General features: G+C 47.0%; 1 protein-coding gene across 4 annotated transcripts in view; it reads left to right on the top strand.

Moving 5' to 3' along the window:
- GAB2 (GRB2 associated binding protein 2) overlaps nt 1-12981 on the top strand; it is a 95097-nt gene extending 82116 nt beyond the window's left edge. For 2 of the 4 annotated variants that reach the window (XM_082279151.1, XM_082279154.1), the window contains 6 exons: nt 12-106; nt 843-1125; nt 2135-2225; nt 3539-3641; nt 4492-4617; nt 5201-6191. In XM_082279151.1, coding sequence (XP_082135277.1) covers nt 12-106; nt 843-1125; nt 2135-2225; nt 3539-3641; nt 4492-4617; nt 5201-5395 — 893 coding nt within the window. In that variant the 3' untranslated portion in view covers nt 5396-6191. The other 2 variants (XM_082279153.1, XM_082279152.1) reach the window with 2 other exon arrangements.
- The last annotated feature ends 2021 nt before the right edge of the window (nt 12982-15002 follow it).

Below are 15002 nucleotides of genomic sequence, written 5' to 3'. Positions count from 1 at the left end.
TTGTGTTGCAGCTTCTTCTTGCGAGACGTACGAGTACCCCCAGCACGGGGGCAGCAGTGCTGTGCAGTCAGTCGAGTCCATGAACGATGGCTACAACTCCTACCTGGTGAGTTGGCCTTGGTGTGGGCCACCACACTACAGGCACCACTTGCACCTTACAGATTCAGAGAGAGGTTGGTTCCAGGCTGGACCTCACAGCCCAGTCCTGCTGAGCTAAGTCAAGAAGGGGCCTATTAATGGTCTCAGTTAAAACCATGGTGGCCTGCAGAGAACAGATGGAGTGACAGAGCCACCTAACCCATAACCACATACAGAGCTTTGCTTCCACACAGTGTATTTGCCTGCAGCTTTGGCCCAAAAAAAACCTGCCCAGGAGTTTGACTTCTTCCTGAAAGCCTGGGATGCTGCTGAGCTAAATTTTGACATGCTGCCAGAACAGCCTCTTTTGTGCACTTTCTAAGATTTCCTGAGCTGGAAATCACATTAAAGCATTTCATTTCATATTACATTTTAGTCATGGACAGAGCCCAGGGAAGAAAGACTTTCCAGGTTAAGCATGCTTCTTCAGCTCACTCTGATGATGAGAAGATACTCAGGTCTGGGTGATAAAGACCTTTCTGAAAACTCAGGATGTTGCAATGTCTTGGAAACAAAGGAGGTAGACCCTCTCACTGCAAACTGATGGCCAAGGAGGGGACAGATCATCCCTTCTCTCTGTGCTTAGATTTTAGAGTGAGTCTCCCCTCAGATGTTGTTTGGCTATGACAAGATGAAGGGTTTGCAGTGGGATGGGGTTGAGCAGTGCCTGATGTTCACAACGCATCCTCCCACTTGTCCCCCAGCAGGCCAAGGCAGCCGTGGCCCGCTCCCACAGTACCGACTCTGAGGACAACTACGTCCCCATGAACCCTGGTTCCTCGCCCCTAATCCACGCTGAGAAAGCCAATGACAATGCCCAAAATCTCTACATCCCCATGAGCCCTGGGCCGCATCACTTTGACCTGGTGGGGTTGTCCTCAGCCACCCTTCCTGTGCATAAAGGAGGAGCCGTGGCTCAGTGCCACAGACGGCTGAGTGAAATCCAGCCCCCACCAGTCAACCGCAACCTCAAACCCGACCGGAAAGGTAAGAATGGTTGGTTTTGCACAAATCTTTCCAGGAATCCTTCTAGTCTCGTAACACTTCAGACTACATCTGTGAAGTTGTGTCCAGTCCTAGGTGGGATGCGCTTTGCTACGTCCAGTACAGTAAGACCTTCAGATGTCCCCCATCCCCCTTCCTGTTTCAGGAGCTCTATAATGCACATGTAGCTTTCAGGATGCTTGAACAGCCCATCTCAAACCCTTTCAGGCCTTTACAGGAGATGCATGTCACAGGCAGGATTTCACCCCCTTGGCCTGCATCCCTCCCTGTGCTCCACCCCAAAATCTCAATGTTGTATTCTGATGACACAAATTTTTCCTACTGTTTTCCTGCTTTACTGAAAGGCAACGAATAGCTTTTTAAGGATCCAGGCAGATCTTCCTTTGGGGCTTTGCTGATATCCTCCAAATCTCTCCCCAGTCCATTGTCTGACAGGTGGCCAAGGAGATCTTGAGGAGGAGGGCTCCCATCTTAAAGGTGTCAACACCCAACCCCATGAACACTGTTCAAAGGCTGGGGTTGGAGTGTAGCACTCTTCCATCTAATGAACGATCCAGGATGAGAAGAGCTTTCACGTTACCTTGCAGATATCCTTTCCCATTCCCTATGGGAAAACACTCCAGACAGCGGCAGCTCAGGCCTTGCAGAGCCTGGTCTTGTTCCCACCTAGTGTGGTATGACAGATCTCTAAGGAATGGTTTTGGGATTTGGGCATTTTTAGCAGATCTCCATTCCCTTGGAGGCACGTTCCCCTTTTGGGACCACCCATCCAGTTTGGGGCTGTGGGGCAGAGGGAGAAATTCACTGTTTTCTCCCAGTTCTGGCATAAATGATTTTGGTTCGGTGTATTTGTCATCAGTAGGGAGGGCCAGGGGGCTGATTAGTAGAATGGGAAGTAACCAACCATAGGTTGGAGACACTCTCATGCCAGTCATAGAGGCTGGATTATAGGAACATGCTGCCTCTGAATAAAGTCTTTTCCCCTCCCCAGCAAAGCCATCGCCACTGGACCTGAGGAACAACACTGTCATCGATGAGCTTCCCTTCAAATCGCCAGTCACAAAATCCTGGTCCAGGCCAACGTGAGTAATGGCTGGGGGATGAATTCTTGCTTTGCTCCAACAGCAGCTCTCTGGTCTCATTCTCACTGGTGTCCACATGTAGCCATGCTGTCAGCTCTGCCATGGATTAAATATTCCCCACATCACAGCTGGTGGCAGGAACATAAATTCATTTAGGTTGGGATTTCACATGAAAGCCCAGCATGTGGCTAACAAGCTAATTAAGATCCCTTGAAGACATTTCCTGTTTCTGGGATCTGACAACTCCTGGAGAGCTGTGGCTCTGACCTGGGACCTGTGGTCCACCATGATTCATGATGCATCTGAGCCAGACCAACTCAGCCACACTGTGTGGGGGGCATGATTTCACATCCAAGCTATCCCCCCCAAAACCCCACTGTAGTCTCAATGCACAGGGTGACTCTCAGGGTCTGAGCAAGCTGTGTTTTGATTGCCTTGAAAGCAAAGCCTAGCCTGAAGGAAGTCTGCAAAATTAAACCAAAGCACTTCAGAGCTATGTCTGCCAGCCAAAAATAACAGGATTCGCACAGTTCCAGCTCTGCTACTAATTCATGGTCTGTTGTCCACTAAAAGGCAGAAGCAAAGCTTGGCTGCTATGACTCCTCTAATAAATTGGATTGTGTGGAGACTGACTGCAGGGCATGAGCGCTGTGTGCTGAAATCACTGCGCTGGGAAGCAGTGAGCAGGGTTTGATTGACAAGAGGTCTGACTCTGGAGAAGCTAATGGATTTTTCCCCTATCAGCTAATCATATGACCCTGCTTTACTGAAAGGCAACGAATAGCTTTTTAAGACACGCGATTTAATGCCAGAAGCTTATCTCATTATTTTGTTCGGTATAATTAGATTTGGCCAATTGAAAGCAAGACAATTCCTCAGAGGATTTGTTTTCCAGCAAAAAATTTGGATAGAGCCCTGTACAGTAAACAAATCCTGTAGCTGTGGTGAGGCTGGAGGTGAGAGGCTTCACCAAGGCTGCCCTTGCATCCTCCACAATTAAATGTTTCCTGTGAGATGAAAGAGTTCATAGAATCTGATTTGTGTAGATGAGAGCAGGAGAGTTACAGGTACAAGGCAAGCAAGGTGTTACTAAAAGATTCTAGAAAGAAAAAACTGAGGAGACCAAACCCAGTGATTTCCAACCCATGGAAAGGACAGGTTGGAGAACCTCAATGCCGCCAGCTCTTCTTCCTGCCCAGATTGGAGCATGGTGATGGTTGCAGGCATCAGGAGCTGCCCTCTCCCATCCCGTCTTGGCAAAGGACAAGCTGGACCTGCAGCCATCAATAACACATCCCCCTTTGTTCTTGCAGGCAGACCTTCAACGCCGGCTCTCTGCAGTACTGTCGCCCTGTCTCCTCCCAGAGCATCACCAGCACTGACTCGGGAGACAGTGAGGAGAACTATGTGGCGATGGTAAGGGCCCCACAGCTCAGATAGATGGTCCTGGCAGGACAGATACTCTCCCCAGCTCTGCAGACACATTCCTAGCTCATGACATGGAAGTGCTTAGATAGCACTGTGTGGAGTACATCCTTATGTGCATCCCTACATGCACAAAACAGGGTGTTTCCTTCTGAAAACATGTCTCATTGGAGTTTTAAATGTGTATGAGACCAGAAACATGTATCACCTACTTTGCCAGGAATTAAGAGGGGATAAAAATTTATGCAGACTGTCAGGGTGTATTTTCCTAATTAAAGTTGATTTTTTTTCAGACTTTTTTTCCCCTAATAGCTGCTGACATCATGTTTCTGTGGGAGCAGGGGATATCAGAGCAGCAGCAGGGAGCGGCACTGCTTACAGGGAGGGGATTTTGTCTCTTTTGGTGAAGCTACTGACTTGAAGCATATTTTTGAGGCTGTGTAACTAATGGGGTAGAGGAAATCTGTGCTCTGTTTAGCATGGTTGTGATTAGTGAAGATCCCAGAGCTGGCCTGGCCTCACTGAGGTGTGGTCCCTGGGACATGCTAAAGCCCACGTCTGTTGTTAGGCATGTGAATAAAATCAGCACAAAGGCAGCAGAGCTGCTCTGATACATGAAATCAAGAGCATGAGCTTGAAATATTTGTTAGTACAATATACCACATTTATAGTATCCCAGCAGTTCTGCACATCCTCGTCCCAGAGGCAGGTGAGCCAATACCCAGGCTCTTCTAAAGGTGCCTCCAATGTGTTTCATTTCTGGATTTGTGTTAATTTCCTTTTTTCTCTCTTCCTTCCCATTTTAATCCTTATTATCTCTCCTGTCTCTTCCCTGCATTAGCAAAACCCCATTTCTGCTTCTCCTGTTCCTAGTGGTACCAACAGCCCAGCGCCTAAAAAGAGTTCGGGGAGTGTGGATTACCTGGCCCTGGACTTCCAGCCAAGCTCACCAGGGCCACACAGGAAGGTACAGGGGATTTTATAAACTTCTGATTGAAAATGATGCATTTTTAAGGGGTTTATGCTCATTGGCAACAGCATGGTCCAAAGCCCCAGACTGTGGTCCCATGAGTCTCTGATGCTCAGAGGGCTGGAGCACCTCTGCTATGGAGACGAGCTGAGACAGGTGGGATTGTTCAGCCTGGAGAAGAAAAGGTTCCAAGGAGACCTTAGAGCACCTTCTAGTGCCTAAAGGGGCTACTAGAGAGCTGGAGAGGGACATTTTACACAGGCATGGAGTGACACTACAAGGGGTAGTGGCTTCAAACTGACAGAGGGCAGGTTTAGATTGGATATTAGGTAGAAATTTACTATGAGGGGAGTGAGGCACTTGAATAGACTGTGCAAAGAAGCTTTGGCTGCCACATCCCTGCAAGTCTTCAAGGCCAGGGTGGATGGGTCTTAGAGCAACCTGTGGAAGTGGAAGGTGTCCCTGCCCATGCCGTGGTTGAAATGAGACAGTCTTTAAGGTCCCTTCCAACCCAAACCATTCTATGACCCGCTGCTCTACTTACTCTAGCTCAGACTCAGTCTCTCTTGCATGTCTGCAGCTTTGCTGGAAGTGTCACCAGAAGCATGGATGTGCAGGGTTCGGGGATGCTGATGAGACCACAAATTCAGCTGGGGACTATATACTGAAAAGCTGTCAGGAGGTATCCCAAGAAGTATCAGAATTGGCTTTTTCCTCCTTCAGGTCAACAACAGGTCCTCCAAAACCAGACTTGGATTTTGCACCTGAAAGGTGAAGGACAAGGGTTGTATAAACCTTTGTGGCAAACACTTGTGAGTTGGCCTCACTTTCTCAAACACCGCCTTGTTTCCTAGGCAAAGCATCCCACTGGTTAGGTCCTTTAATTATTTAACAGTTATCCCTTGATGGTTTCTTTCTGCCCAGATATATTTCTGCAAGTATCACCCATTTAAAGTATATCCCGTTCTTGAAAAGTGCTTTTAGACCATTAAAAAGCATTATCTGGCTCCAATTACAAGCAAATGGAGGTCCTCTGAAATGCTTGTAGAAGCAGAAAAAACTCCAGGACTCCAGAAGCTATGGTAAAAAGTATCTCCTTGTTCCTCAACACATCTCCTGGGTGACTCTGCAAATATAGCTATCATTTTGGGGAAGAAAATGAGCTAGTGTCATAGGTGGGTGGAGTCAGCACAGCTAGAAGGGATGGAGCTGGGATTTTTATTTGTATCTCCAAGAGTTCTGGAGTTCTTTACAGGAAAATGAGCAAGATGCAAGGCTGAACTCACAATATCACAATTAGAGAGCACAATTACAACCTAACATCTGTGTCCCAAAGTTTGTGAGAAGGTAGAGACCCACATGCTGTTTCTATGCTCTCAGCAAGAGGCAGAGCAGATTGAAATCCTTCATCCAAGTCTCTTTGGGAGGCTAGAAGGGAGGGTGTTGAGCTGTGGAGTCTGCAAGAAAGCGGGAATGGTGCTGGTGGACTTGTGGCAGCCGCAGTGCTGCTGCAGAAAGGAGCGAGAGGGAAGAGCAGGGAGCTGATGAGTGACCAGACGGTGCGCTGTTTCTCCTCCCCACAGCCCTCCACCTCGTCAGTCGCCTCAGATGAGAAGGTTGATTACGTGCAAGTGGACAAGGAGAAGACGCAGGCGCTGCAGAGCACCATGCAGGAGTGGACTGATGTGCGGCAGTCCTCGGAGCCTGCCAAGAGCACGAAGCAGTAGTGCCTGGGGCAGGCAGTGAAACAGGCAAATGTCCTGTTGGTTTTCCCCAGCTGCAGCCCCGCTGGGCTGCCAGATCCACTTGGGCTGGATTTCTAAGACTTGTCTGTGGAGGGGAGGGGGTGTCATTGTTTTTTTTCTCTTAAAACAAAACAAAACTTAATTTCAGGGGAAGACTTGGCAGATACTGTTTGCCAGTGATAAAGACCAACTATGTTCGGTGGCTAGGTTTGTGCTTTAGCTGCTGGATGCACTTATCCAGGAACTTTGACTTAGCAATACCAGGTTTCACCCTACACATCCTTTGCTTACAGCTATTAAAGCCACCTTGTACGTGCTAACACTGCATCATCTCTCCCCATCTTCTTCCATACTGTACCCCATACCACACCACGCAGGTTTGCAGCATCTCCCATAGGACATCATTCCCCAGCTCTGATTCTCAACTCCTTATGGTTGTCCTCTCCTCCCAGTCCCAAAACTGAGCAAGGACCATTCCTTTTGAAATCACTTTTGTTGTCCCATCTCTTGTAAATAATATACTCAAAACCTCTGAGGGCTGTTCTCCTCCTGGCTGGACAGCCCCCGTGGTTTTGGTTGGGGTTGTTACCCTTCCAGAGCTTGACAAGCATCCACACCATCCTGAGCTGAGTGAGGAGCCCAGGACTTGCCCCATCGTACACACACATAAATGCCAGCACATGCTCACATGAGTTTATTGGGGTGTCTTCTGTTTATATTCCCATCTCAAAGTCAGTGGGCAGGAGAGATGGGCTTTGGAAGGGGCTAGAGGGATTGGCTTTGGAAGGTAGAATATAAGCACTGACCCCCTGCCTATCTGAAACCAATTCCTGTGAATCTGACCCTAAAAACCAAAATTTGCCTTTTATGGCACCAAAAGAAGCCCATAGAGTGAGAGTCCTACATCATGGCCGTCGTGAGAAGCTCCGTGGTTGAGTATTAGGCAGGCAGGGAGGCTCTGGAGACTTTGTGTATGTGGACTGGCATAAGGATGAGTGACAAGAAGGGAGTGGAAGGCTGCTGCGAGGACTGGGGGAAGGCAGGTGCTGTACTGCAGAGGTTGGTCTTGGGTGAGGAAGTCTGGTGGAATGTCTCTTGGAAGAAAGAAGAAGAGTAATTGAAATGTTGGTTGATGGTGAGGTCATAGGCTTGGGAAGAGGCTGGTCAGGAGAGTCAGGGCAAGGAGTTTCAGTATGAGCTTTAATGTAGCATTGTGGTTGGTTTGTGGAGGGTGCAAAAGGATGCTGAACTGTTTTCCCCTCATCTTCAGCAATGTCTCTTCAACACAGAAGTGGGGCTTGCTGACATTAATGACCCTAGGCTCTAATTATGGGTGGGAGTCTGCTGTTGTCCCTTGCCAGCATCCTTAACACATCCAGGCCTTGGGATCACTTCCCAGACAGCTGCTGAGCACAGAGAGAAGGACGAGATAGTTTAATGCAGAGATAATAATTCATGATCTCATGAAAACAGGAAGAACTAATGATTGCCATAGAGCAGCCTGATTGCCAGACAGCAAGCGCTGACACGAATAAACAGGCTGACCACAAACCAAGAGCCAAATGAAGGAGACATTAGAAAGATTAGGTAATAATATTTATTAAAGAGCTGGAGCTATTCTTTCTGCAAGCTGAACCCCTCCCAATGCCATGGGCTCTGTGTTCCACCAACACCACCAAGTTGTATTGATTATTAATGCTTAAGCATTAACACATTTGTTTAATCTTGGTCTGAGTTTGGAAAGGGCCAGATGTGACCCACATGGGGATGGGATACCAGTCCCTTAAGGGCTGTGTGCTGCTGTGTGCTGGTAAAATAATCTTGGACTTCCAACACCATTTTGTATTTTCTTCTCGCATGCCATGAAAGGGAAGGATGTTAATGGAAAAGCTCTGGCAACCCTGTTAAGACATTGAAGTGTTGGACTTTTACAGAACCAGTGAAGAAAATAGCCTAATGTTTATGCTAAAAATAGTAATTACTAGAAGGGGAAAAAAACCCAAAGCCCCAGAGGGGAAGATTTAGCACAGTCAGATTCTTTCCGAAGGTCAGGGGGTGTGTTACAGCCTGCCAGGGCCATTGTCCCCTGCTGGGGGCTTGCACACTTGCCTGGTGAGATGACGAAATGAAAAGAATGCAGTACTTCATACTTCTATTGCCCCTTTCATCTCTTCATCTCAGGGGAGACTAAACATTGGGCCTGATCCAGAGCCCACTGAAGTGTGCATTCACCCAGCTGGGAGAGAGCTCCCCATCCCCACAAAAAAGAATGTCACTCAACTGGGAAGCTGATTTTTTCCTATTTCTTCTTAAGCTGTTAGCTTTAGTGGCTTGAGAAAGAACACAGTGGGTTTGAATGCAATTTGCTGAGTGGGTGCCCTGTGCTTCTGCACTGGGACTAGGTGCATCCAGTGCCCACTCCCACAGTTTACCCAAGGTGTTAATTAAGACTGGAAAAGCCTTTTGTGATACTGGAGAAACTAGTCCTTTTTTTCCACTTTTCACAAATGTCTTTGTTCATGGGGCAAGCATTGGCATGGGATAGCTCTTTTCCCAGGCTCAGACACTGTGTTTTGATAATTTGCTCTCATGAGCATCCCCAGTAACTGGTCCATTGCAATTAGCAAACCAAGGACCAAAGCAGCCCAAAAGTAGCTACTTACCAACTGCTTGTTGCTGCTCCCTCTCTGCTTTGCAGTGGAGTCTGTGTTTTCACTGAAACAGATACATTCCTCTATCTTTTCTCCTGCAAAGCACCAAGCAAACAACACCACCAAACTGAGGAGAAGCTCACAGATTCTGTGCCATATAGACATGACTGTATCAACCCCTCCTGAAAGCATTAAGTAATCAATGGCTTCAGTGGAAATAGTCACCCATGATGACTGCCGAGCTGATTACAGCAGTCCCTGGTGATTAATGTTTGTGCAGTATTTAGTCTTAAACCATATTGAAAAGCAGCTGCTTTAATTACACAGACTGCCAAGAACTTTGTCCTGAAGGCATTGAGTTTATCACATCCACTTTATACTTGAATTCTCAAGTATGACAGACTCCTTTGTTAGAAATAGTTATTTAAGGAAACTGAGAACATTGCAAATTATTCATTTTAATTGCAATTAAACTGGCTTGAGCCTTCACATCAGAGCCTGCTCTACAGCTCTATGGTTTGATTTAGAAAAGGGATGTGCTTGCACGTGTGTGTACGCACGGAGAAGGGTTGTCTGTGGGACAAGCATCACGACCTCAATATTTAGTTTTATGAAGCACCAGGTCCATGGCTCAAAGCTTTCCCCAAGCTTGAAAATGACTAAGCAGCTGGTTTTAAAGGCAAAAGTCTCCGAAAGTGTGTATGCCTTGCTGTGAGTGTGCAAGTGCTGCTCACCGTTCCTCCATCTGGTGAGATGTGTGAGCTGCCTTGGAGCTGACTTGCTCTGAACTGGCATTTGAGTGTTCAATGGGAAATACATTTCCAGTTCTAAATGGGTGCCAGGCTTAGGCTTAGTCTCAAGTTGGCAAAAGAAAATAATGTGTGAGCGCAGACTGTGCCAGGGCAAAGCTGAGGGTCTGGCAGACAGGGCCAAATGCAGAATTGGAACCAAAAGGTCAGGAAGGCTTGGCTTGTCTGGGGGCTAACTGGGATGGATTTGGACTCTGGGCCACCAGCCACTGGCAAGGGGGAGATAGGACCCATGAGGCTGGGACGAGAGAAGGCAGGGGAGTTTGCCAGTAAGGTTTGGGTCTTGGTCCTCACCATGTGCTCCTTTGGCCTGAGTCTCGATATGCAGAGATTTGTGGGTTGTGGAATGCTCAGTACAGTCATGCACTGGTGGGAGGGGAGTTTCCATCACTCTTGGGCATTTCACTTTCAAGGGGGTCATCCTGCCTGACAATGTGAGGCCTGTGGTCTGGCACTGGGGGATCCTTGGTCCATTCACTGAGCTCTGAGCTGGGCAGGAGAAACCCTACAAGAAATGTGTGGGGACGAGGACGTGCTGGAAGACACCTTGCTGAGGGGCTCCTGTGAGCTGTTCATGGGACAGCAGTGCCATGGTTTCACAGGGTTGTCCCATGAGGTTCATCCTTGGAGATTTTCAAGACCAGTCTAAGTCAACCCCATAGCTGACCCTGCTTGGAGCATCTCTTCCACACTGAGACCCTGTGCTGCCGGGGTTGAGTGGAGACTCCTCCATGTGAGAGAAGGGGCCCAAGGGGTTGCTTAGAGCCCTGTAACATCCAAAACAGGGACAGGGCCACTTGTCTGGCCATGAAGTCAAGTGGCAAGGCACAAAGCTCAACCCCTAAGTTCATACTCCCCAGTGAGAGGACCTAATCCATACTGGGCCATCCCTTGCACCTGAGAGAGGGCTGGTTGGCCCAGCACAAGTCATCCAGGACACGGACACACAGTTATAGCAACTGGGAGACAGCTTGAACCTGTAAATTTGTTAGGCTAGATCCAGAGCTCTCAGCAGCCCCATGCCACCTGCACACCCTGGCATACCAGGAAGAGTTGGCTTGTTTTGGCTATCCAATGATCATGGCTCCTTAGGGGGGCAGGGTACAGCCATGTCCAGGTCTTACAGAAGATGTTAAAATAGTTCCCAGATCCTGTCTGATCTTTCTGGCCTAGGAGGCAAGTAAAAGGATGGTTTTATCAAGTCATGCTTGCATTGTGTTAGTGTTTTCCCACCTGGTGATGTAAAAGTTCCGTTCCATGTAAAAGCTGACACCCACACTGTGTGTCCCATTGGAGGGATGCTGTCTAGATGAGAGGGAGGCAGTGGGGCTGTGATTATGGAGAAGTCCTAGCTGTAACAGGAGGGGGAAGAGCAAAGCCTAACCCTGGCACCAGCCAGAGAACACACAAGGCCATCAAAGAGCCATCAAGAAAATCAGTCCAGCATCAAATCACAAGGGCCAATAAGCCAATGTAGGGCCTCTGATGAGTCTGAGTGCCTCTCTTTGCCCAACCTTCCCACGTGTACACAATGATCTTGCAGCTGTTAATGAGGCTTTTGCAGGTTGAGGCGTGCACCTTTTGATCATGATTCCTCCTTGGCCTGGAGCAGTTCATCCCTCCATCAGCCTGTCCTTAATGTCTCATCATTGTAGCCACAATTTCATCTCTTTGTTCACAACTCCTAGTGTTGTACTGTTGATCAGGTTGCTGATTTAGGGTTTACTCTGGGGAAGAGTTGATATGTAGCAAGGTGTCACAATACAGCTGTCCCCTGCCAGCCCACGGCCAGCTGGCCCTGGCACGTGGTGTTCAAGTTTTAACACCAGCCAGTAACATCTGAAACAGAAGCTGGGCCACATGGCTCCATCTCTTTAGCTAAAAAAGCTTCTCAACAGACTTGCTCCCAATCAGCAGGCTCTTCATTTTTGATATAGCCCATTGCTAGCATATAATGGGTTCATTTCTAGGCCAGTGGGTTCACTATATGGGAGAGGTTTGCCCCAAGACCAGGAGATAAGAAACCATCATTTTTATTGTCAGTCTCTGGGTGACACCACACTGTATCTTCATGTGGGATGAGAGGGTTCACGTGAACTCTGCATCCTGCTTTTTCTCCGGCTTGTAAAATGAAGGTTTTTAGTACTTATTTCCCCACCTCACAGATGTGTCATGAGGTGTAATTAATTGCCATCTAATAGTGCAAAGAGCTGTTTTGAGTCTGCAGGCAATGGCTGGGCAGCATGTGGTGCTTGCCCTGTTGTCACGCCCAGCATCATACATGGCACTGCACATCCCGCTTGGCAAAACTCATTAAAAACCCCTTTGTCCTTAATTACCAAGGTGGAAAAAAACTTGGCAGGATTTTCTCCTTAATGATGGGGGTGGGGGAAATGCCATTTGCACAGTTTTCAGCATTCTGCTGCCACATCGACCCTGAAAATACCACGGTTTTTTTGAGAGCAGTTTGGACATGGTGGTTGAACCACGTTGCAGAGAGGGGAAGGAAGCAGGACCCTGGCTCCACGGGGAGCCTGTCGATGAATCCCGTAGGGTTAGGACCAAACCTTTAGAGTAGTTATGTCCCACTCAACCCAGCCCTTGGCAAAGTCAACATGTCCCCACTGACTTTGGGCATCATTGTGTGGGATCAGACCCAGATTAGGGTAGTTTTCTCCATTTGTTTCTTAACCTGCTGCGAGGAGGGGTCAGAGCCCCGGCTGTGAAGCTGTTGCACCAGCAGCCGATGCGCAGGGATGTTTTGTGTGTTTCAAAGCCTATGACTGTTCTTAAAGAGGAGTATTTTTAATTTTTTGATTTCCATTTGTAGAAGGAAGGACAAGAGTAATCTGTGGCAAACTGTACAGTATGTGTCTTCTTGTGGTGTCACTGTTTGAATGGTTATTAAGTTTTCAAATCACTGTGGACAGCTAATCACTTAAGTTATTAATTTATTCTTTGGGGGGTTGTTGTTTGGTTTTTTTTAAAGTAATTTGAAACAATTATTTATCCTGTAAATCGGTCTTGAGTGAAGCCTAGATAATACTTTTTTGCTGTTAATAAACATGGTACATGCCTGACGTGAAGGTGATCTCATTTTTAAGTACTGTATATGCAACAGAAAAGCAACAGAAAATAAAACAATGATAATAAAAAGACATCTCTCCCTGGTGATTCCCAGCATGGATGCAGAGCAAGGGAAAAAGGGGGAAATTAATGAGCAGATCAAGTTTGATTATGTAGCACCTTTAAAGCTTTCAGAGCATCTTCTCAGCATGTTACCAAGTGTCTCCTACAGCTTCAAATGTCCTGTATAGGTAACAAGGGCCTTTAGGATGTAGCTAGGCTTTTTCCTGATACCAGAACCCAAGCCACGTATTTTCCAATGCTAAATTGAACTTCATACCCTGTATCTGTGCTCTGCTGCGTGCAGGGTGAGGACAAATGCTGCCTTCCTCACCCATCAGCAGCTCAGCATCTGTGAGCCTCAGCTCAGGACACCAAATCACCCAGAGAACCTCAGCACAAGGACAAATCTTTTTCTCCAGAGTTGAAGTTCAACCCTCCCTTTAAGACTTTTTTTTTTAAACAAAAAAAACAACTGGGAAAATACACCTCCCTAGGCACAGGTCCTGTTTTAGACAAGAGTAGCATCATCTCACATCTGCAGCACACATGGAAACCCAAACCAAGAGCTGAGGACTCCCCTATAGGCTCTCCTTGACCCGAGGCATGTGTGACAGACAAAATGAGCCATACTATCACATATAATATAGCATATACTTTATCAATATGCCATATGCAAAGATCACTGGCATTACTAACACTAGTATCAATATAGTATATACTACAATTGGTGTAGCACAGATAGCAGTACACCAAACTCATACTATACTAGACTTTGGTAAGGCCTTTAATATGGTCCCTTATGACATTCTTACCTCTGAATTGGAGAGATACTGGTTTGATGGATGGATGGACCATTAGATGGGTAAGGAATTGGCTGTATGGCCACACTGGAAGAGCTACAGTCAACAACTCAGTGTCCAAACCAGCAATGAGTAGTGTTCCTCAAAGATCTGTACTGGGACCAATACTATTTAATATCTTCATCAAGGACTTAGTAGGATTGTCTGAGTCCAAAAGGGAAGTCCAATCCTAATAATTACAGGAAATTAACAGGGACTAAATCAGTCAACCTCATTACACCACTGACATTCTCCAGACTGCCATCCATGCTGAGAACTGCGTGCTGCTTGCCTCTGCTCATCTCAGAAAATCTTGGGGAAAAAAACAAGGCCTGTTCAGGAAAGAGCTTAGCTATGATACAGCCTCTCCATTTTCCATGTTGGTTTGATTATCTGCCTTCATTATTTAGATTAGGATCTCATCAAGTATAAGATAGTCTCCTACAAAAGCACCTTACAGCAAATGACACAGAAAATGCCTCCAGGTGATACTCCAGAATAAAGAAAGGAGCTAGCATGACAGCAACAGGAAAACTTTTGGCAACCTCTTTGATTGGGAAATAAATAGAAGTCTATTAATAAAACCAGGAAACACTGTACTTTCTGTGACACTTCAGCTTTGGGTCCTCATTTATTTCCTCATAGCACTTGACTTAAAAACAACAAACACACTCCACTGCTCATCTACAAGGCTCCACTATTAATATTGTGATCTTCTTCTGGAGGACACACAGCTCTGCGCTGGGGTTCCCATTCCACCTCTGCCTGAACCCCTCTTCCAAGCCACCACTCTGCAGGACTGTCCCACATCCTTGAGACTGGATGCATCAGCTTCCCCATCTCTTTTTTGATCCATCAGCCCAATATCTATGAGTCCTGCAATAAGACACTAAGTCGCTATGTTGAATTTATTCATTTCCTTTATTTATATATAGGAAAGGCAATAAAAGAATATGATAGTATACACCAGATACTTGACCCCAAGTGTCCTCTCTAGCAGACTTTCTGCTCACATTATCTGTAGCAATGTCTGTGCTTTGCCTTTTCCTCCAGAGCAACTCAATATTCCTACCCCACTACCCCATGGTCAGGATTAGGCCCTGCACTTAAGACCTAAGGCACAAGTCTCTGCCACTTGAGCTAGAGAAATCTCTACTACAGGTGTGAAGGAGGAGCAGGCAGAGGACAACAGCTGAGGGGGGACATGGA

Source organism: Coloeus monedula (assembly GCF_965178545.1).
Source record: "Coloeus monedula genome assembly, chromosome: 3".
NCBI lineage: Eukaryota > Metazoa > Chordata > Aves > Passeriformes > Corvidae > Coloeus > Coloeus monedula.
The sequence above is the reverse complement of the archived record's forward strand: the minus strand, read 5'-3'. Positions and strand labels throughout refer to the sequence as shown.